This window comes from Pholcus phalangioides, unplaced genomic scaffold (genome assembly GCF_987345545.1).
Source record: "Pholcus phalangioides strain wild (caught in Gottingen) unplaced genomic scaffold, Ppha-v1.0 ptg000020l_1, whole genome shotgun sequence".
Lineage (NCBI taxonomy): Eukaryota > Metazoa > Arthropoda > Arachnida > Araneae > Pholcidae > Pholcus > Pholcus phalangioides.
The window spans coordinates 5,809,794-5,834,808 of record NW_028301613.1 but is presented as its reverse complement, the minus strand read 5'-3'; the positions used below and the strand labels follow the sequence as shown (position 1 = coordinate 5,834,808).

The window sequence follows — 25,015 nt, the reverse complement described above, 5'->3', positions numbered from 1 at the left end:
TTACTCCTGGAATGAAAATATTTTCATGAAACATCAGGATTTGTGTGACTCAATGACGATCGACTACAGTAATTTCTGTTGCTTCCAGTGGCCATTTTTTTTTTGAAAACTTAAACTGACTCGCATTTGCGCTTTAAACCAACACGGATATTATCGGGGTTCCGCGATGGAGGGGAGCCGTTAGTTTAAATAAGGCGGTAGTTTAAGTGCAGTTGGAATAAAACACGCTCTTCTCGGAAAGAATCGTTTCGCGGCAAGCATGAACAAAAAAATTTTTGGCGTCCTTTCCAAAATTCCGGACACACTGAATCAAAATTCGCTATTTGGCGCAGAAAAATACGGAAATGCACTATTGGAGCAGGATGGCGCAAGATGTTAATTTTGGCGCAAAGTTCTCACCTTTGCATATATGATTTAAATCCCATCAATCACTACGAAAAAAAAAAAAATCACACTAAAATTTTTTTCACACATTTTTTTTTATTACAAAATAACAAATTAGAAAAATTACAATAGCGATCAAATAATCTGATGATATAACAATAATTATAATAATAGTAATACGATAACATAGCTGTTCTCTGGCATCCCAACTCTATATTATTATGGCTGCAACAGTCTTCAAGTTGCTCTTATGACGATAACACTATATTACATATGTGTGTGTATATATATAATAATCTATTCCAACATAATATAAACAAAAAAAAAACCACGGGAGGTCTCCAATTATAACCCTCCCTCCCGCTAAAACTAATGTATCAAAATAGAGTTGTAAAAATCGGTACAAAACACAATCAGAAATTTAAAAAAGAACACTAACAAAATGGGTTTTTTTTGTTCAAAAACTTATCAACATTTGCGAAATGACTAAAAATTGAATAATTTTGACTGTTTGACCATTCGGAAATTGAAATAATTTTTGCCAGTTTTATCAACATTAGAACGACGGAAGCGGTCATTTTGACTGCAAAAGCTACTTCGACATGCGATTACACCCGAACGGTTTTATCCCTTAGGTTGTTGAGAAATTTCAGGACTTTTTCATCTTGTGGAGGCTCCTCAATTTCTAAAGTATGAATATTCTAGGGTTTATATTGGGCTAAAATGAAGTTCAACCTAGAACGGACATCGTCAAACTGTTGCTCGTGAGCACCAAAGAGCGCTCAATGCTTACGCTGGATTTCATACTCGCGAGAACTTACTTGATCAGCTCTTCAATCAAATACCGTGTAAAAATGTCATTCAAGAATTACGATTAAATGCTGATTTTCAAGCATACGTGTGTAAACGTTGCCGTAAGGCGTGCATGACCACCATGTGGCCCTCAGTGACATGATGTGGTGACCTTGAGCCCTAATTTTGTGAAAATGGACTAAGTGCACAATTATATATCACTTAGGTGATCCACGGTGCAGTTCCAGATTGCACAAGCAGCCTATGACAAATCTCCAGATCATTTAAGCAAGGGACCTGCAGCAAATTTACAGATCACTCAAGTGACCTGCAGTGCCCCTACACGTGGCCCATGACACAGCTCCAGATCAATTTAGCAGCCGCAAAACGTTTTCAAACCAATGAAGTGGCCTGCACTCTTCTAAAGGTTGAACACCATTTCCACAAGAGATGCTCTGTTCAATGATAAGCATAAGCAGTACTCGCAAACTACAGAAAGGTTAAAGACCCCCACCCTGGCCTATAACAACGGTAGCGGTCAGACATTTAACTAATATGATTGCAAAAAACCCATGCGTTAATGGACAGTCTTATGCGAACAATTAATATTGAGGAAACAGATGTTCTCTCATAATATTTGCTTTTCTCCAGTACACATTTTGTACCATTCAAAGGTACACTTTTGAAAAATCTTGTTGTCGTACATTATTCATTTAATAATCCTACAGTTAGCGAACAGAGAAAATATATCTCTTTAAGCACACACAAAAATTGAAATCGTGGACAAAGGAAATTATGAAATTTTATTACTGTAATAATAAATGTCATTGATGTTCGGCAAAATGAATTCATTCAGTGCACAATGGAATCGGCATCGAGAAGCTGTTTTACGTATGTATTTTACATTGTTCGGGATTTTTGGTGGCTATTCATGGTTTTTTTCATTTCGCACTTGCAATCTCTTAGCAAAAGTCTCAAGCATATTATACTGCAAACCTTGTCAGAGTAGACTGCCAAGAATTAAAAAATCTCAAAAAAAAAATCAGTGAAACCCACTGGTATCGACATGAAAAAACATCAGAGGGGGCTGAAAGTTGCTGGTTGTCCCGTATATATGAGACTCAAGTGCGTACGCAGGAGGGTGCATTACACTGTTTTATCAGCAATCATTTGGAGGCTCAAATAGCCCTAGATTTGGATGAACATGGCCAAACCTCATTTTTGAAGAAACAAAACACTGAATTAGTCTTTATCATAAAACGAGCCCTTCTTTCGAAAATTCAAAGAAAAAAAAGGTACATGAACAAGGGTTTATTTCAAAAATAATATAGAAAAGATTGAATAGATACTGTTTTGGTGAAGAAAAATAATTAATGTTTATTTCTTCCTATCGTGGTAAAAATGGCTGCTATCTGCTGTTCTAGGTGGTTCGAAATTCCTGTCGTTCTAGTGTTAAATAGCTCATTTTTCCTAAATAGTTGTTCTTTAAAACATAAATGGCATGTGGGTTATAGTCATTGGCGTACGCAAAAGGGGCTTTGGGGTTCTAACCCCCCCCCCCCTCAAGCCGAGATTATAGTGTTATTTTGCAGGAAAAAATGTAAACCTCCCTTAAGAAAAAAAGAAATGAATCCCCCCCCCCTTGAGAAAATTCTGCGTACACCTATGGTTACAATTATTTCGCTCATTGTACAAGTGTTTCATTGCACATTAAAAAAACAAATAATATCCTCGTAATATTCACATGCTATAATAAAATATTCATGTCTGCTTGATCCACGTGATTCATACAATGAGAGTCGTCTTAAAACTGTAGAATGGCGAAAAATATATTTCCCTAAATAAACACGAAATATCTATAAATAAAAAAAAAACATGATGACATTATATATGACTATATTGTAGATACATTGCATCTAAAAAAAATATATGTATTCATTGTAAGCCATCGCTAATTGACAAGATCCAAAAAAAAAAGCGCAAAACAATATTAAAACGCTATCCTGTACGAGACTAGCATATCGATCAATAAAGAAACACATGTTCGTATATTAAACAAATAAAATACATTCATAATGTAACAGTACAACCCGCAATTCCCACTACAGCGTTTGCATTTTTTACCCGAATTCTTTAAAACATTCTTGAAGGCAGTGTTAAATGAGGTCCCTGTTTGCGTTTCCTAGAAAATATGTTGCCAACAACAGTATATGAGTTTGCAAATGTTAAATGCGTTTTATTACATATATACAATATAAGATCTTTTTGAATTATTAATTAATGTACAAGGTAACCAACATTCCTGCTGCTTCCAGCACGAAGAAGTGATCACTGGTACTGAAACAAGTGTGTTGCGAATCAGGATTGGAGTTGGGACACCCGCCTTGACCAATATAGGACAGCTGCACAGTCATGGCCCGCGACTGCACTGCATTGGGAGAGCATTCAATTCGATCCAGCGGGTCATACACCAGCAACAAATAGAAGCTATCATCCTTTGATAGCAAGGGTGTAGTGCTCCTCCGTGGTGATTCCAGGTCATGAATATAGGACAGCTGCACAGTCATGGCTCAAGCAGCGTTGGGGCATCGAAGCAGCTTGTCAGGTTTTATCAATAGCTAAATCAAGCTGCAGAATGCATGAAGCCCAGGGTTAGACAAATCAACGGCAGCAGCAAATAGAAGCTATCATCCTTTGATAGCAAAGGTGCAGTGCTCCTCCACTGTGATTCCAGGTCATGAATATGTTACAGTGACTCGGAAGGAAGACACATATCATCTACTGCATTCCCGCAGACTAACCAACAGATTGTAACATCTTCTGTTTTGAGAACAAAAGCCTCTTTCACGGAATCTTTTGCAAATGAAGCAGTCTAAGACTCCCATATTTCATAATGACAGTGTTATGCAGCTGGAAATGTGATGTTGGATGCTGATGGGAATGGTGACTGGTATGTGTGACATTTTCTGTCCTCAAAAAACAAGAATTTTGTTTGGTTACCTTGTGTGTGTGCTTTATTTTCTTTCTAGTAAACTATTCCAAAGATAACGAGTGGGATTGCATACAGCAAGTGAGAGAACCGTAACGTGAAGGTAAATATCACCCATGAGATAATCAGTAGCTATCTATAGCTTTTGTGCCATGAGAACCTTCAATAATTTACCTTCATGTCATGAGACAATGTGTATGTTTTGGTGTTCACATCATGAAAACATTCAATGGCTTGCCTTCATATCATGAATGTTAGACGGATTACTTTCATGTCGTCAATGGGTTTCCCTCTTATCACAAAATAATCTACAATAGGTCATCTTCACATCAGAAAACTATTCAAGGACCAGCCTTTGTGTCCAACAGAATATTAAGCAGGTTGTCTTTCATGCCATCAAAGAACCAATAGGTAACCTTCATGCCATAAAAAAAAACAGGTTATGTCATTGACACGAGAGAGCATTAAATGAGTTGTTTTCATATTAGAAGACTATAGGTTGGTTATTTCAGGTGAATGAGAAAATTTTAGATGAATTGTCTTCACGCCATGAGCAAAAACAAAATGGATTGCTTTTGCATCATGAGAACCTCCATGTCATGAAATAATCAATGAGTTACCTTCATGTCACAACAGAACGTTAAATGGAGTTGCCCTAATATCTTATAGCTTGCCTTCACATCATGAATGGTAAATAGATCACCTTTGCATCATGAAGGAACCAGCAGATTTCCTTCATGTCATGAGAGAATGCTAAATGAATTGCCTTCATACGACAAAAGAATCTACAATGAGTCATCTTTATATGATAAGAATATCAAACGACTAGCCTCTGTGTCGCAACAGAACATTAAATGGATTGTCTTCATATCATCAGAGTACCAATGAGTAACTTTCATGTCACTAGAGAACATTGCACTGACAAACCTCTCAATAACAAAATAGTCTTCAATAAGTTACCTCCTTCATGTCATGAGAATATTCAATGGCTTGCCTTCACATCATCAATGTTAAATGGATCACCTTCATGCCATGAAAGAATGAATGGATAACCTTTATATTGGGAAGAGGAAGTTTTATATGGGTTTTCCTTGTCAAAAGAAACAGTTCATTATTAAATTGTCTTCATATCAAAAAATAATCTACATATATTGGGTGGTGATCAATGACTTGCCTTCGAGTCGCAACTAAATGTTAAATGGGTTATCTTTATGTCACGAGACAACTAATGAAGGCAACATTCATGCCATGAAAGAATTAACCTTCATGTTGCAAGTAAAAGTGGAATGGGTTTCCTCCCTCCATGTCATGAAAGAGCATTAAATGGTCTGTCTTTTTTATGTCACAAACTAATCTACAATGAATCACCTTCATGTCATAAGAATACTCACACTAACCTCCGACTCACAACAGAGTTAAATGGGTTGTCTTCATGTCATAAGACAATCAAAGAAGGTAACATTCATGTCACGAATCAAAGGGCCACCTTCATGATGTGAGAGTAAATGAAATTGGTTGCCTTCACATCACAAAATAATTTACAATGAATCATCTTCATGTCATAAGAATATTCAAGGACTTTCACTGAAAATTTTTTTGTGACATGAATGCAAGCATCCTTCCTCTCAGTTAATGAGAAAATTTAAAATAAAATCACCCTCGTCCTGTCATGAGGGAATGTTGAATATGATCCCCTTCGTGTTTACAAACGTGTGCACTTCAATGCTCACATGAAAGTTCTCTCAATAGCCATGTGATACATCATCCCATCCCACGTTTTAGTTTCAAAAAAAAAAAAAAAATTAAACATAGTTTCGAAAATTTTATGATCAGACCTCATACATACACAAAGTAGATTCATTCGGTAAAAATTAAATGACAATATTTCAGAAGTTTTTCCAACTTAAAATCAATCCTGCACGATTAATCTTCCAGGAAAAGAAAAAAAGACCATTAATAACTTGAATATGTGAGAGTGAAGAAATTCAACTAGTGTGCGAAGCATACATTTTCGCTGTATATATACATTAGTACACGCACATCAAAACACACAAGACAATAAAACTAATTTTACAATTTCTCTGTAAATATATATATGTATATGGCATATTGCTCACGACAACAATTTTTGATTCAATAATTTGATTTTTTTTTCTTCAGAAGAAAAATAAACCCAGATTTTTGTCGATGGTTTAATCTTCAATATAACCATGTATTCGGTTGACCAATAGATATCAATGCTGGATATGAAAATGTACAGCCACTCTCCGACTTACACTACTACGTTCAAAAAGTTTCGAGACTTATTTTATATTACGGAAGAATGAGTACAGGTAGAACCCGTTTATTTGGCATCTCCTTTGAAGTAACTACCTTGTGCAATAATGAATTTTTGCCATTGTTCATATAAATATATAACGTGAATTGAAAGGTGCAAATGCAGATTGTAAGCCTTTTTTTGTCATGTCCTCCAGTGCCTTCGTCGCTATTTGCTGCACTTTCTCAGAACCTGAGAATCATTGCCCCTTGAGCAAATTCTTTATCCAAAGAGAAAGGCACAAGGGACAAAAGATCAGGGGGAATAAGTTGGTTGTGAAAGTATCAGAGTGTGATGTTTTGACAGGTAAAAAATCAGACACCAGGAAGGACCCGTGAGTCCTCAAACATCTGCATGATTCGGTAAGACGCAAGTGACCAGATCTTTGGAAGACCAAGTTGTGGGTGCTCCATCAAGACACTGAACTGGCTCGCAGGTCCCACCTGGTGTCAGATTACCTGTCAAAGCATCACATTCCGATACTTCTACAACAAGCTAATTCACCCTGATCTTGTCCGATGTGACTTTCTTCTGCAGATAAGGAATTTGCTTAAGGGGGCAATGATTCTCAGAGCAGTAACGAAGGCATCACTGGAGGATTTGACAAAAAAAACCTGCAATCCTCACATAATTAAAGTTCACACATGAATTAAATATCAGTTTTTCCATGAACAATGGCAAAAATGCACAGAGTAGTTGCTTCGAAGGAAACACCAAATAAACAGGTTCTATCAGTATTCATGCTCCTGTAATAAAATAAGTCTCGGAACTTCTCCCTAATTTCTGATCCTTAATTAGAGAATTGGCACCAAATTGACTCGATTCAAACTTAGTCAATACTCAGAACACAGACCCTATTCGTAAGTCAAGGAGTGGCTGTTGTATGAAATGAACTACTAAAGATCAGTGTTCCTCAGCATGATCAACGAGACATCACTAGAGGTCGGTTTCATGAGAAATAATAATGGATAACACTGATTGGTTCTTGAATACAAAACGTGTTCAATGTAGAGGTATATAAACATTGATATTATTCCAGGTGTAAAATGCTGAGAAATGCTCATATAAATAATCCGAAATGCAAGAAATCAAACTAAATGATATACTCCTGAAATTATATGATTTAACAGATATATACAGGGTGGACAAAAAGTCTGTGTAGAAACTTTACAAATTCATAAAAATCAGAAAAATAACCGAAATAAAAAATGGTTTGCAGGGTTAGCATTGCTAGGTCACTGGAATTTTTGCGACGGAAAAAACCTTAAAAAAAAAAACAGCCGATAGGTAGCGCTGATGTACACAAGTCAAAAGATATGCAAATAATGAACAGAATGCCTCCAAATCATTTATTACAGCAGTGTGTATTTCACATGACCACCACCACCGGGATAACAACTTCCCCAACAAAGCTTTATCCTTTGCACTCAGCATCCTTGTTCACATATGCGGTTTACAATGGTGAACTGATTGTGGATCAGGAGCGCAAGTTCTTATAACTGTCTCATTTGCATATTTCCACCAAAGTTGCTCTTACCAGCGCCATCTATCGGATGTTTTTGATATTTCTTTTTCCGGTCTTAAAAAGATTCCCGTGACCTAGCAATGCAAACCGTTTTTTATTTTGGTTACTTTTCTGGTTTTCAAAGTTTCTACAGACTTTTTGCCCACCCTGTATATACATGTGCTCAACATTTAAAAACGAGGGTGAGTAAATATGAACATGATATCCATATTAATGATTAAAAGAAATCATGCATGGAGCGATACTAACTTATATACAAGGCTTGTTCGAAAAGTATCCAACCATAATTTTTTGTGCTTGCTAAAGAGGCGTAGTTTGGTGCCCGTATGTAGGCAATTCTAGTGCGCATGCTTGAATTTTTTTCCCGTGCCCACAGAAGCTGCCAGTCACAGCAGACTGCAGGTGAATGAGGAAGTGTAAGTAAGCACTGTCACATTTTTGTTTTTGACAAAATGGCAGTAAAAACTTAAACAATGCTACTGCATTAAATTTTGTGGGTATAATACAACAGCTTCAAAGATCACTGCACATCAATGGAAAGTGAAGCACCCTCTGATGGGCCATCAACATCCGGAAATGAGATTGTTATTGACCAAGTGAGAGCTCTGGTGATATGAAATCATGATCAGAGAACTTGCAAATGAGTCAAGCATCAGCACTGGATTCATTCATCCCGACGGACAATTTGGTCATCAGGAGATGCAATCTCCAAGTCATGCTAACCATCTTCTTTGACTCCAGTGATGTGGTTCATCACGAGTATGCACCACACAACTTTTGTCAAGGAGTACTTCCAAGAGATTCTGCATCTCAATTGGCAGCTCCATCACAATAAATCCAGTAGCATTGTTAAGTTTTTTCTCCCATTTCACCAAAAAAAAAAAAAAAACGAAAATGTGAAAGCGCTTACTTACACTTCCACACTCATCGGCGGTCTGCCAGCAGGAAAAACCATCATGCCCACTAAGATCACCTACGTACGTGCACGAAACCACATCTTCTCTATCTTCACTGGTTCACAAATGAGAAATGGTCGGATACTTTTTGAGCAAACCTTGTATGTGTCATCAAATTGAAATGATACGGTAGTTTGAATTGACCACTATGACTTAACTGTACATGTAAAAAAAAAATTAATAGCAGCGATGAATTTAAGAATGTGTGTGTTCCTTGACATCGTCTCTATCGGGATCATTTAGTACGAGCGATTTCTCGACAAATTACAAAAAAATTTCCATTCATTGGACCCAAACACAACAAATGAGGTGCACAACACGACGTCAACAACTTTCTATCAAAAAAAGTTGCAAGAAAAATAATAAAATATTTCAGTAATAATATTTTTGTAATCAAGTATGGCAACACTAAGAAAAAATAAAAATTTATAAAATGATTATTATCTAACAAGTGAGAAAAAAAACCTATTAAGAAAATTAACATAGCCCATTATAAAATAACGACCACATTGGAATGTCGCATACGAACATGTGGAAACAGAATGGAACAAATCAGCCGTAATACTGTAACGAGAAGGAATTTCATTCACCATTAAAACCTCGATTAACCAAATTATTCCATCCACGATTTCTCCAGGTAATTTTATTCGGTTTATATTGCTTGAAACTTCCAATGAAGACTATGTCAAAAGCGGCTGCCTTAGAAAGGAAAAACCCCTTCAACAACGAGTAGACCTGCATATTTTACTTTCACATTTTCCAAAAAAAAAATTCATGAAACGTTTTCATGATTTTTTTTTTGAACAATAGGATCATCGCAAGAAACCTCGAGATGCCATAACTGCCAGCGTAAAAGAGCTTTCAACAGTCAACTGACCAATCACCACTGCTTTAAACATTGGCTTTCATTTGAATGTTCCTAATACTCACATGCTCATTCCTGGGTCGATTTTGGTAATCGAGGATTTATCTATCTCACATTCTTTTGTTTATCGTGTTCTCTAATTCCACGCTATGAATATCTCTACTTTTTTGGACTTACATTTCAAAAATGAAATCTTGAATACATTTTTCATTAAATATACATCTGCTTAACGCTGTTATATTCTTAAACATGTTCTATGACATGGGTGCATAACCTTTTTGATCTGGGCCAGATATGCAGTATTTCTGTTAATTGCGGGCCAGAAACTGGTTTATATAGTGTAACGATATGACATGTATTTTACGAGTCTTTCCCGATAATCTTGGCCACATCCCAGTTTATTTTTTATAAAACGTCTCGTATTTTTAACGAAGCTTACTAGAATCAAGATTATTTTCATAACTTATGAATTATATTATAATTATGACTATAGTAATTATTTATAGTCATATAAATATATTCACATATCACATATTTGTGAAACAGGTGAATTTTTTTTTTTTGGTTAATTATATTTTAATCCATTGCGACGTATTTCCCATCATTGGTGATTTTTCAGCAATTTCAACAATTTTCTTTTGCTGTAACTGGCAACTTCACTTGCCTTAGACAATTCCTTTTTTGCTTCTTTTTTATTGAAATTAGTTTTGGCTACAATTGGCAACTTTACTTGCCTTTGACAATTCTTTTTTGTTAAAATTGGCATTTTTACTCGGATTTGACAATTGTTTGGTGATAACTCGCGATGCCTCCAATGTATTGACATTTTTCTACTGGAATACCTTGGCAGGCCTGTATCTGGCCCATGGTCAGAGGTTGCGCACCCCTGTTCTAAGATGTCTCGAGCATTTTAATACATCCACACTTGAAAAAACCTAAACTTTCACAAATTACAAATATACATATTTCTCGTGATAACAGTAATAATTCAACGATCTACCAAGATTTTGAATGAGTAAACGATCAAAGTAATTCGTAACCGCTAAGTATTTCTTCTTATGTACAAATTTTCGAAGTTATGGCAACCAACGTATGGCAAAAATATTACTTCCGAATTAATTTTATGATAGATGTATAAGCGATGTTTGTATATATATATATATATATATATATATATATTATGTAATTTTTGTTTTCGGCAACCAATCTAATGAATGATTCATATATATATATACATATATTTTTTTCTTCTTCTGAGACGTCAACGAATCACAACAAAGATTTCCTACAGTTTTTCAGGCACGATATTACACAGTAAAGTACTCCTCAGCATGCACACTAAGTATATAAAAAAAGAGCGATTGGCACAGACAGTGATAGAGAGGGAGAGATGTCGGCAAACGAGTTGATGCAAAATTTGTTCCTCAGTCGATTTCTTCACTATGTTCATTGGTGGGCATGGAAGGAAAGGAAAAAAACTGCTGATTCATCTCTTGTAAGGTGCTACATAGGTAGCCGGGAAAATTCCTTTCTTGTTGCCGATTTTGCCTTCCCACCAATTCTTGTCGGCTTTGTTCGTTACAGTGATGATGTCGCCTCGCCTCAGTTCCAGCTCCCCTTGTTCCTGCGGCTTGAAGTCGTACATTGCTTGCACCCGATGCTGGAAGAGAGAAAAGAATTAATTGGCAATACAGCTGACCCTCGGAAAGATTTTCATGGTAACAAGAAATGTTTGTTTATATCTTCTTAGAAAATACTGTTTAGTACTCGGTAGAGCCTTGATATATACTGAATTACCAGAAAAACTGATACACCCCACCAAATATCGATGAGGTCCCTCCCTTGAGCACTCAGAACTGCTGCAACACGGAGTAACATGGGCTCCACTAATGCGTGAAGGTATCATAAACGCAATTCACACCATGATTCTCTCAGAGCAGTCCAAAATTCTATAATGGTATGAGGTGATTTTGTACAGCATGTTACACCTATATGTGCTCAATAATGCTCATGTCTGGGGATTAAGGTGGCCTACGGAGGATGCTTAAGTCAGGAGAGAGCTCCTGGAACCACTCGGTAGCAACTTCAGACTTGTGTGGTGTTGCATTGTCCTGTTGGAATTGTTTGAGCCCGTCAGAATGCAAACAGGACATGGAATGGATGCAAGTGATCGAAAAGGATGTTTACATAATGGCATTGTTACATTTGACATGCGGAGGCCATGGTTTTATGGGGATTTTCTCCATCCCCATATACGTCCATCAGCCTGATACAACTGAAAATACGGCTTGTCAGAACAGACAATGTGTTTCCAGTTGTCAATGGTCCAATGGCTGTGCTAGCAAGGTGCATAGTTTTGTGCCTTGCAGTCATATGACACTTGTTGTTACCTTCGACAATAAAATCTGTAGTGATTTGAAGCAATGTTGCACATATATCTCATGAAATGTTTCTTGTCAGTCGTCGGTGGTCCAGGTCCTCAGCATCTGTAACACGAGGGGCCCGCTAGTTGCCGATATACAATGGGAAGTCCTGTGGATCGCCGGCGGGGGGTCCGCGCGCGGGGGGGGGGGAATCATCGTCAAGCTCAAACGTTGAATTGTTGTGTTGAGAAATTAATTAATTGTGCAATATAATGTAAATGTTTTGCAAAGTGTTATATAAATATAAATGTGCAATAATTTTTACCTTCACGCCGTCTGTGAGTCCTCGGACCACCTCACGGTTAATAATATCATGAGTTATACAATGTGCAATAGGCCTAAGAGTTGTGGATCCTGGCCAGATCTCCAATTTCTTGTATTTGTTGTCAGATTCTGTGACATATTTTTTTACAATATTATTTCTTTCTCTCTCATGAAGATATGTAAATTAGATACAAGTTCAGTATCGCACCCTCGACCTTGTGATTAGTTCTGTCATGAGGCATTATGGGAAAGCTCTCATATAAATACCAAATGCACAGAAAGATGCTCACGTCCAGCTGATTCCTGCGTCTTCGAAACAGTTACTTATTCTAAGGCATACGCCAGGTGGTCTCTCAATTATAACAAAGTACTAATTCTAGAAAGGTGTGCTTCGGCACCTGTCTCGTCTCATGTGATGGTCAAAAGTTGTTATGGTCTCGTCGGTTGTGTGGATTGATCGGTAGCCAGACCGGCTGCCTACTGGGCTTCTCTCAACGTCTGCCTTCTGCTGTCTCCTGCGCAGTGGCTGGCCTGTGGTTACAATGGACACTTCAGGACTCAAACCTGTGTGAACCCGGCTCTGGGGTTTTCTCCAATCGTGGTGCATGAGTGACCAATGCTTAATTGTGATATCTTGGACTGGTTTGTGGACGATGTGGACTAGCACATGAATTTCTGGACAAAGTGGTGAGAGGGTTCTTTTATTGTTTCGATATAATGTTTTGAGACAGAAAGCTAACTGTGATAATTTCTTGTAAAAATGTTGTGATAAATTCTAATAGTTAACAGAATAAATGTTTATTATTTAATGAATGACGAATTCCTTTCATTGTTGTTATCCATTCAATGATCACACTTGATTTAATTTAATAATGAACCGGGAAATGCAAGATAAACGTTGCACATCTTTATCTAAGATTTGATGCTTTTCTGGATTTTTTACACTCACGATATGCTCTTGTGATGGTTGCGCACAAAAATCCAAATTTCATCTCTACCTTGGAAATGCTGTGGCAAATCTCACAAGAGCATACTATTATATATAAGCCCCGTTCAAAGTCACTTAAATCGTGAGAGCCTGCCATTTTAGCAGCAGAAACCAATCAAACAGCTTCTAGCTACCTGTTTAATACAAGAGCTGCTGACTGCATTGCCTTAAATTGATTGACGGTATTTCTCCTTTATTTGCAAATGCTCATCTGTACCAGTTTTCCTGGCACATCAGTGATCATTTCAATAAGATCAAAAGGCCTTTCAGGACCAGTGCTTCCCAACCTTTTGACATTGCAGACCCCCTTATAATGCCAATCAATGCTCTACTGACCCTGCTGTAGTGTCTGAAGGTCAACTCACACAGCTATTTTTATTGTATTTAGGTATTGCCTGTTTAGCTAACTGACGAAACACAACTAAAATAATACCTCTTCTTTCTGAATGTCTTTCAGTTTGACATCGTGAGAACGGCTGACAGTGGCAGAGCGATGATAGTCGATCAATTCATTCAACGAGGTGAACTTCTTGACCCAAAGGAAGAATTTCCCTTGTGCGTCTCTCAGCACCTTGAAGTGTTGGATCCCATTTCCACACCTGAATCGAGAAAATTTAGAATGGAAAAAAAAAACAGATCAAACACTTTTGGTATGAATCTGTTAAAGGATGATGCATGTGGACAATGTACAAATCACATTACAACACAAAAGCAACTAATAGCTATCCCAAACACCTGATCTATGCAACATATATTTTTGCAATTCTACTTACTTTACAGACAAAGAGAAATCTCCTGGAGAACTTTCACTGACCCTAATGAGGAATGCACCTTCGTGCTTTGTCAACAGCAGCTTCTCTGCATCGGCTCTTGATATCCGACCGTAATACCAGCTGTAAATACAGATCATGAACAACAATCCAGACTAGTTCACAAAAATAAAAAAAATAAAAATACCACCGCAATGTGCTTTCGAATGAGTCTCTCAGGCTGACAGAGGCTCTATTGACTTAACATTTCTCCATCACCAGCAGTGGGCATCATTAAATGATGAAACCGACTAAATCAAACAGTTATATATATATATATATATATATATATAGGTGACTACACTTAAGCTGGTCTATAAATTAAGGGTTTTCTTTCAACTCCATGTTTCCGCAATGATGCTAACCACTATTGTTGAAGAAATGCTGACTTACAGGCTCAAACTTGTGATGGACCATTATTCTAAGAGATTTCCTTTCATTGAACAATGGCCATAAAAACCTAACCAGCTACTATGAGCTTTTACTGGTACCATTAAACTAAATGTCATGGGCCGTAACCAGGCTAAGCAATGGGGGCACTGCCCCAAGCCACATATTACCACTAAACTATTTACACTTATTTTGCATACTAATAACCTTTTCAAGAAAGGCCCAAGGAAAAGTGTGCCTTGGGGCCCTGAAAAGGCACACTACAGCCCTGCTAAATGTGCACATCATCACATTCCTCTAGGAGACTTTTAATGAATTGGTGCATGCCAGAAAGTATTGAAAGCAAACAATATTGTTTGGAGAAATATGCATCATTTGTTGATGAAATGCTGCCCTCTCTTTTAAAAATTTAGAAACAAAAATTTCCAGATTACTGCTTGTATGGTTTGTTGTTTTTTTTTTGGGAGGGGGAATGGTTTAAATATTCTTGAGCTATTTGTACTCGCCACAGAAAATGGATTTCCGCTCACCACCACCAAAACCATTTGCATGAATCAAACCTGGGTCCTCACGACTGTAAAGAGTGGTCCACGAGTTCTTACTGAATATCATCAACTAAAGATAGAGAGGGGGAAACTACACTATATAGCCATAAGTCATGGAACACTGAATTCAGCGATTTTTTTTTTTTAATTTCTAGAAAAATATTAGACGAATTGTTCTGAAATTTTGGTAGTGTAAAGTCTCATGCATGTACTTACAATTTCCAGTGATAATTTAATCGCGAATGCATTTATGGGACCAATGAAGTATCAAATAAGAAAAAAAAAATGGTTTTCGATCGACCCTGTATCAGAAAAAGTTGCAAATGATTTTTAACTTCGACAAAATATTTCACCTGCTATTTCCAATGTTTGTATGCATTTTTGTGAAAATTGCACGTATTTTCCCAAAGATACAGATGTTTTTTCTGAAAATGCTAATTTCTATAGCATGGTTTTTCGCTTATAACAAGTAGAATTTTCAATTGAATTTTACGAAACTTACAGGAAATTTTACAACATAAAAGTGACTCAGTATACAAAAATTCAGATTGAAACTATTTGATATCCCATGACACATGCGCATTTGAAAGAAATAATTTTTATGTATGAATGCAAGAAAGATATCAATTTTCATTTTTTACAATTTGGTTGCCAACTACTGTGGATCCCACCTATAACGTTTTTCAAAAACCATCATGGAAAACGTTGTAAGTGGGAAAATGCTTTAAATGGGAAATTTTACATGAGAATGACTTAGGGTTGAGACCACGAAAAAATGAGTAGTACTAAGCAGGAAAACATTATAAGTGGGAACGTTACAAGCGTGATTGGGTGTGTATAGAGCAACTTCTGTGAAAATTAAAAGTGGAATGTTGATTACAGTCGAATGTCATGAAAATTCAGAAAGATATAGGTGATAGAGTGAGGTTAAAAAAATGAAATTGATATCTTTTGTGCATGTGTACTTGAAAATAATTTCCTTCAAATGCTCAAATCCCACGAGATATCAAACAGTTTCATTCCAAATTTCAATGTAATGTGTCACTTTAACGTCGTCAAATTATTTTCTGTAAGTTTTGTGAAATTTTATTGAAAACTCAGCTTGTTATAAGCAAAAACAAGTGTGATTAAAATTAGAAATTTTAGGAGAAATGTTCATATCTTTGTGAAAATAAGCGCAGTTTTCATGAAAATGCTTACAAACATTTGAAGTAGCAGGTAAAATATTGTGCCAGATAATTTTCCACAAGACTTCGAGATTGCAAAACAAGAAGCGGTTCGACGGACAAACATAGATTTATTTACAGAATAGCAATTCACACGTATTTCCAAGCTAGTCAGAGAGCTAACAACTTTCTCGCAAAGTTCCATCACAACTGATTTTTCATCAAGTCTCTAATCTTGAATCGTCCCTATTTATAGCTCTAGTGGAAACTTCGAGAAAAAGAACATTCCACAAATTTCTATTTCATAGTACCAGGTTTGTGGCGCCACTGTGTGGAGAGGGCGTAACCCTCTGGAAGATTCTTTCCAGTTCTTCGCCAATTGCACACCTTTGCGCAATACCGAAACTGGTATCACCTGCTGTTAACAGATTTGGATATTTCTGAGAGCCATTGAATCAAATCGCGCCATCTATCATCTATAGTTTGTAACAATATGTTGTTGAAGTTAAAAAAATTATTCACAGCGTTTTCTGATACAAGGTTGGTCAAAAAGTTCTCTTTTTTTAATTGATGTTTTGTCGGTCCCCCTTAATGCACAAGTCACTAAATTATCACTGGAAATTGTGAGTACACACGCATAGGCTTTACATGACCAAAATTTCAGAACAATTTTTATCAAATATTTTTCTAGAAATTCGAAAAAAATCTCTGTACTCCAAAGTGTCTCCCCATGACTTATGGCCATATAGTGTATTATCGAACTGAACTTGCCGAATCATCAGGACTCCATTTTTTTCTACTCCTCATCTATATTAGTCTATCAGTTTTCAATTAACAAACAATCATATTTCCCAACAAATTTTTTATTTGCTTTCTTTTACACCATAGTTTTCCAAACTTTTTGTTTCATCGACCTCTTCTTCAGAAAATGTTTTCCTCTCATCGCCCCCCCCCCAACTCAAGTGTGAGACCATAGAATCTTATGTTATACCCGTAGCTTCTATTAACCCCCCCCCCCCCGACCATTCCATCTTCCACCAGGGGGCGATATTGCCCACTTCGGGAACACTGCTATACAAAGTAGTCAAATAACACCAAAACACATGGTTTGGGCCGTCATTTTTGTCAAAACAAAGTTTACCCGATGATAAAACCACACTCTTGGCACTGTTATTCGAAAAACTAGACTCGCGTGCATGGTTGTGGTATTCGACATCTATTAACCTACAGCGGAATCTTCTAACACTCCCCTTTAGCAGACAACTCCTGTTAAAGGACAGTTTTGAGTCCCAGTGGGGGCTAGAAGTTCCGCAGAGGAATATGGATGAGGTGCGTGTGTGGTTTAATAGTAGTCCCCCATGAGAGGCAGAGTTGAATTTCAAATACAACCAGCCTTTCGAGAAATCTTGTATTAACAAGGGGAAAGGACATATTTCTCTACAGTTTTGAAGCCTGTTGAACAGGGTCTCCATATGTATTCCGCAATAATGGTTCCGCAATAATTCCTTGGTTTGGTTTCAAACTCCATATAGCTCAAACTAAAACAACCATACATTTTAATAGTGGAAATATTTTCACTCTTCGGTAAAACATGTGCACAGAAGTTGGAGGAAAATGTAGTGTCTGGTACACAAAATTTTACCCAGCCCAAGTTGAAGTCCAATTTTGTTGAATGTCGATTAATTATTTAATCAATTACATGCACGGTTGGCAATGGGATCGGGGAAAAAAATCAAAATTTTGGGATAACGGTGAATCATAGAAACGAATGCCAAGCAATTTCGGCTTATAATAAGTGGAGATTCCGGTGGATCAACACTACTTTAACACACGCACATAAAGTTGAAATTTTTTAATGAAAAACTCTGTTTGTATGGAGGAAATTCGGCTACATGTGAAATCATTTGGGGCCATAAATTCAGCATTAAGGTGGGTTCATAACATAAAGTGACACACAAATGTGACAACATTTAACGTCAATAGGGAATGAAATGTTCTTACTCATGATTCCTCATTTCAATATAGTTGCTAGGAATGAATCCTTCTTTAGATTCCAGCTCTGCTCTGTACCAGTCGGAATCTTCCATGTTTAGAATCTGAAAAGATATTAAATAAAACCCTATATGTCACAGAGAGAGAGTAATAAAGGTATTTAAGAATTTTTCAGAATCTCTGACTCAAATTTCCCTTCACGATTTAAAATACAGGTATTCCAAGCATACTAGCACACCAGCTAATGTCGGGAATATATAGAGTTTTTTTTTTAGACTAAGCATGCGCAAAATTCTCGGGATGTCATTCATCTTTGGTCTGCACTTCTGTCCATTCCTGTTGTTCATGCCAATTTCTTATTCTATATTTTTATGAAATTTATTATAAAACCCATCAATAATAAATAAGACTTAATAATACAGTCTTTCAATACACAACGAAACCTGTCTAAGACGGACACTGTACGAGAAGGAAACTTGTCTTAAACAGACTCAAAATACAGTCTGTTCAATGATTGGTGCTTGGATTTGAAACTATAAAATGGAAATCCGTCTAAAATGGAATATTATTTCAGTCTCTTGACCTTCCGTTTCATACAGTTTCACTATATTAGATGGGCAATGAATAAATGTCGAATTGTGAGCCTCCATCATGTTTGTAGCCACCCTTGAGTGTGTGGTCGCACCAGGCCCCCCATACTCTGAGAAGACCAGCACTCATAGTAATAGAAGTGAAAAACATATTTATCAATTATAGCTATGGGCCACAGCCCCCGAATCAAACAGGTGGGGGGGGGGGGGGCGCACAAATTATTGAATGCTTTCATTAATTATTGAATTATTTATTTCATAAATTTTGAATCTTTATCAATTCTGAAAGTACAGTGAAACGTCACTACGACGACACTCGAAATAACCACAAAAATCTCTCTAGAACAATAATTTTCCAAGTCTTGTTTGGAAATGTATAAAGTCTAATATGAAACTCCGCTTACTGCCTCTTGATATGATAACGTCTCTTAAGGATATTTTTTCTTGGTCCGTTATATCAAAGTCTGTTATCCACCATATTTCTTTGATTAGTTCTGGAATTATTCCTTTCATTTTAGTTCTGGAACTATTCCTTTCATTAGTTCTGGAATTATTGCTTTCACTGGTTCTGGAATTATTCCTTTCATTGGTTCTGAAATCATTTCTTTCATTATTTCTAGAATGATTTCTTCCAATAGTTCTGGAATTATTCTCTTCATTAGCTCTGGAAGAATTTCTTTCATTAGTTCTGAAATTATTTCTTTCATTAGTTCTTAAATTATTCCTTTCATTAGTTTTGGATATTTATTCCTTTCAGTAGTTTGTGAATTATTCTTTTCATTAGTTCTGGAATTATTCTTTTCATTAGTTCTGGAATTATTCTTTTCATTAGTTCTGGAATTATTCTTTTCATTAGTTCTGGAATTATTCTTTTCATTAGTAACAGAATTATTTTTAGTTAGTAACAGAATTATTTTTAGTTAGTAACAGAATTATTCCTATCATTAGTTCTGGAATTATTTCTTTCATTATTTCTTCCAATAGTTCTGGGGAATTATTCTTTTCATTATTTCTACAATTATTTCTTTCATTAGTTCTGGAATGATTCCTTTCATTGATTCTGAATTTTCATACGTGCCTATATATTTTTAAGAAATATTTTCTTATTCATCAGTCCCAAATTTTTCATTAGTTTAGTGACTATTTCCATCATTAGGTCCTAATTTTCATCAGTTTTGGAATTATTTCTTACATTAGTTGAAAATTTGCTTCCGGTTTTCCGAACCCTATGTCAGTTAGAAATTCTCATTAATTTTTGTTGAAATTGCAAGGAATTTCAGTTAATGTTTTACTTATCCACGAAATTCACAGACATAACCCTACATCGTACAATAAAATACAAATACAAACGCAAGGCCACAACAGGCAAAATGCCAAATGAGGTGGCTGAGGAAAGAGATGCCCATAACAAATATGGATGTCATATACTTCTAAAATATAGGAGAACCCCCAATTAAAAATGTAAATTGAATCTATAAATTTTTAATTTATGCTAAAAATTCAAATTAACATTCTTTAAAATTAGTTTGTTGTGCTTAGATTTACAGATATTAGGCTGAATACCGAATAACAGCCAAATATTCGTCCCATCTCTAGTTGTTTTGACCCTGGTGAATCCATGTTTCCCCCACGGTCAAAAATCGACCCAGAAAATCTTCAGGATTATGAGCCAATATCAACGAATTTCCTTTTGCATTCATTTGCTTTTGATCAATCTTCAGAAATACCGGACCCGTCTCGCACAAAGCGTTTAAATTTTCAATTTCTCATGAAGCACATTGTGAACCTGCTTTATTAAAATGCCCACAACATCAGCTATTTCCAGCACACTCAATCTGCGATCTTTCATGGTATCGTGGTATTTTCCAATGATTTACAGGGTGGAGGCTTAAGCCAGATGCCCAGGATGCTGTTCTTCAGTGGATGTGTGGCCCACTCAAATTCACTGATACAAAAATAAATGGTCTCTAATGACCTAGTGCTCTGTAGCTGTGCCACAGGTCACTTAAGTGATCATGATCAGTAAATGCAATGTGGGACACGTGTAACGTGGAATTGTACCAAAGTCTGCCTAAGCACACTGAAACTGTGTTGCAGGTCACTTAATATGTCACTGGACACTCAAGGGATCTGTAGGTGTGCTGATTAGTTCATTTTTACGAAATTAAGTTTGAGGTCACGGGTCACTTGCAATGACTTCAAAGGCCTCATTTGGCCCTTTGGGCCATAGGCTGAACATATATATAGTATATATCATGCATTAGACATGTAAATAATTTTAATGAAAAAAATAAATAAAAAATCAGTTTGTTCTGACGTACTTTCAAAACCTGACCCTTTCGAAAACTAAGCTCGTCTTCTGCAGTGGCATTGAAATCGTGTTTCGCTACTGCTTCCATCCTCGGAGTTCAATGTTTTTCTTGACCTGTAGTTAGAAAATTGAATTGGTTTAGACTTGGGAGGTCACATCTTTGGCAAAAGCAAAAGATTAGCTTAGGTTGAATTCTGTCACATTTTAAATATGCCTGCCTTTAAGGCATTTTAGATATATAAGGGTGGATCGAATAAAAGTGGAACAGTGGTTATAATTTGGTATGTTTTTGTGTGATTGTAGCAACACTTTTTTGTGGAGGTAGAGCGAAGGTAAAGAAGGCAACCCATTAGTGGGGGAATGGACTTGTCCAAGGTAGTCACGTGGAATCATGTGATATGTGTTGATGGTCCGCTAACAGTATCGTTCAACGGGTAATCTGTGGGGTTTTTTCCTCATCTGTGTCTGCGGAATGTTTGTGATTAAAGAAGAGAAATATGGTATTATTAATTTTTTAGTGTCAGAGGGAGTTGGAGTTCGCAAAATGCCTCAGTGAACGAAGACAGTGCACAGTGAACATGCACTGTTAATGGCTTGAGTGCAGGACTGGCAACTGTTGAAGGCAGAAGGATCTGACCTTCTGAATGAAGACAGACATCTTCAGCTACAAATAGAGTGTAAGCAGGCATTGCCAGATGTGAATGAAGCCTAAGCATATGTTTGTCAGTTTCGAATGGAGCGAAGACAGACATCTTCAGCTGCAAATGGAGTTAAAGCAGGCATCTTCAGATGCAAAAGAAGCCAAAACATATTATCTTCAGCTGCAAATGGAGCAACGGCAGCAGACATCTTCACCCGCAAATGAAGCTGAAGTAGACATCTTAAGCTGTGAATGGATCGGAGGCACATATTTTCAGCCACAAATGAAGAGAAGACAGACATCTCTTAAGTTGAGAATGGAGCAGAGTTAGTCCCCAAAGCAGAATACACTTAATGCTGCTGCAGAACCATCTCTAAAAAATTTTAAGTAAAGAGTAGAAAACACTATTATATGGGTATTTTTACCGCACATTTCCAGTCAGTCTAGGGTTCATTGCAGAACAATGCAAAACATTCTGTTTTGTGGGAGGTAGACATCTTAATCTGCAAACGGAGCAAATGCAGACATCTTAAGCTGCAAATGGAGTGGATGCAGGCATCTTCAGCTGAAAAGAAACCGAAGCAGACATCTCAAGCTGTAAATGGAGCAAATGCACACAGCTTAAGCTGCGAATGGAGTAGAGGCAGGCAGATACAGGGCAGTATAGTTAGAGAGAGCGAAGTGACTTATTTATTGTATAGGTGAATGGAATCATCAGTATTTTACGGGACAGACAAATTTACCCCTATATTATTCAGCTCTTGGGAGTGATCATCCTCCCCCCCCCCCAAACTGTACATTCATTTTTTTAACCTGTGCCTCCGGGCTGTCTTAAGATCATCATGGGCCCCTCCCCCATCAGCCAAGTGATTTTTCTGTAGCCCCACTAGAAGAAAATTTCAACCAGATCATATTTTTATCAGGCCCTTCTTCTCTCGAGCCCCCCCCCCCCCGCCAGGCCAATGCCTTAAGATGGCACTGAGCACCCCCTATTAAAATATCCCAGGACAAGGACCCCCTTTAACATATACTTAATATGAAAATAGACACAGATCTTAAACTGATGACCCATACTAACATATATAATCAAATTAAAACGCCAATAAATCGACTCAACTCACTTTCCAATCACTAAACTATCAAGAATTTCCCTACGTGGTCAACAAAGAAACGCTGCAAGTGCCATTGATCTCAATTAATTCAGTGAGAATGTGTAATTGCATTTTTAGCCTGGAGGGAATTTTTTCCCATTACTTTAATTTTTATCCCTTTCAATTAAACGAAATTTAAAAAAAGGGAAAAGTTAAAATATCCCAACGATATCATGACTACCCGATTAATTTCCAATATCAATAACAACATCTGGGTCATTTAAAATATCGAAACATCATTGCCTAAGGCAGTAAAATAAAATTCCTTTCCTGGGAGGTTTATTTCCCTCGTAATTGGGATTGTTTGTACGTGTAGTTTAATATGGATACTTTGTTTATAATTTTGTTTGAAGAATCGCAATGAATTCATGATCTACTCACTGCCTTTTCAGTGAATTCGAAGTCACTCTTGCTACATCACAGGGCAATAATTTCCCCCTTTTTTTTTCTAGAGAGAAAAATAAAAATCATGAAATTTATTGACTTGACTTGACTTTATTATTATTCAGCGTGAAATCTATTAACGCAATATTTACGTCTTTCATCGTTGCCAGTTCATGAAAAGTTAAATTAACGGTAAATTAAGAAGAGTTAGGGGTTAACCGGTACTGACCATATATTTTCAGCAAAATTGCAGGAAATCGAAACCTTTTTTTTTTCTCTCAGCCGGGTTTTCCTAGGAGCAGGTTTCCTGTGCCGCGCGCAACGTGATTCGCCCAGCGCGACACGCCATCCACTCACCAATAAGAAAAGCAATACGACTGTTCTCCTACAGAGCTCACGACAGCGCTTTACGTCTGACCTTATTGGCAGGGCCGTCTTAAGAGCATCATGGGCCCCGGGCCAAATGATTTTTCTGAGGCCCTACCAGGCAAATTTTCGAAAATCTAAACCAGATCCCATTTTTGTGAGGCCCCCCTGGCCGTGCCCGGCGGAGCCAAATGCGTCGTACGCCGCGCGTTTCGCAAATCTCTTCATTTCTGTTGTGTTTTCTTCAAATCGGAGCAGGGCCGTCTTAGGTAAAAAATTCTATGGCGGAGCCCCGTAGGTCAATTTTTTAATTATTCATTAAAGTTACTGATTCATTTTTACTATTTAAAAATATTTATAAATATTTTTTTTAATTTTATTGTTTTTTTTTATTTTCCTCGAGCGGCCGCAGAGCCCCTAGAGAGTGCACCAACGAGAAGAAATATAAGAACTATATTTCTCCTCTAAGGAGGGCACAAGGAGCCCTAAGGGCTCCGTGGAGCACAAGTTGAGAACCGCTTTTATAAACAAAGCTTATAAACTGACCTGAAAGTTCAAACTTCCCGTTCAGTAATATTTTCAAGACCCAAGGAGATATCCAAAAATCCAAAACAAATGACCTCCATACCAGCAGACGACAGGTAAGATCCTAAAAGGGGAATTTTCCCACACTCCACTTTATAGTAATGTGCTGCCATCTAATCTCAAATTTAAAAGTGACTCATGTGGTGATGATGAAGTTTAAGTAAAAAAACTATATTCTTTACTCCGCTCAGTTCCTTATAAACAAAGCTCATAAACTGAACTGGAAATTCAAACTGAAAGTTCGGTTATTTTATTTGAGCATAAGGAGACGTCCAAAACAAAATACCTTTTAATGAGCAGACGACAGACAAGAAGTCGGTTCCCTACAAGCTAAGCTCACAAACAGAACTGGAAGTTCAAACTGCCAGTTCGGTAATTATATCAGGACACAAGGAGACGTCCAAAACAAGTAGCCTGGAGAGAAGCAGACGACAGAGATTCTGAAACTTGCATCGTGCTTATATTACTGGAAGAGCATCCAGGCACCGCGACGGCAGCGACATCAAATGCAAGGAAATCACGTGACCCGGTGAAAACAAAGTTCCCGCCTGGCAATTTGCCCGTTCGGCCTCTAAATATTGCT

At 37.1% G+C, this 25,015-nt stretch overlaps 1 protein-coding gene across 1 annotated transcript; it reads right to left on the bottom strand.

Annotated features, from left to right (window-relative positions):
* Nucleotides 1-1,965: 1,965 nt before the first annotated feature.
* Nucleotides 1,966-23,606, bottom strand: LOC149070845 (growth factor receptor-bound protein 2-like). Its single transcript, XM_089248337.1, has 6 exons — nucleotides 23,479-23,606; nucleotides 21,317-21,420; nucleotides 18,415-18,509; nucleotides 14,277-14,396; nucleotides 13,937-14,102; nucleotides 1,966-11,488 (listed from the first exon to the last, which is right to left on the bottom strand). The coding sequence occupies exons 2-6, from the start codon at nucleotides 21,392-21,394 to the stop codon at nucleotides 11,315-11,317; spliced, it is 633 nt and encodes a 210-aa protein (XP_089104463.1). The 5' UTR covers nucleotides 21,395-21,420; nucleotides 23,479-23,606; the 3' UTR covers nucleotides 1,966-11,314.
* Nucleotides 23,607-25,015: the final 1,409 nt, after the last annotated feature.

Bases quoted from the DNA above. Each gene is read 5' to 3' on its own strand.
- LOC149070845 (XM_089248337.1), bottom strand. From the start codon at position 21,394: ATGGAAGCAGTAGCGAAACACGATTTCAATGCCACTGCAGAAGACGAG. The intron at 14,397-18,414 runs GTAAGAACATTT...CTGTATTTACAG, and splicing joins ATTGAAATGAGGAATCATGA to CTGGTATTACGGTCGGATAT. The intron at 14,103-14,276 runs GTAAGTAGAATT...TTCTCGATTCAG, and splicing joins GATTTCTCTTTGTCTGTAAA to GTGTGGAAATGGGATCCAAC.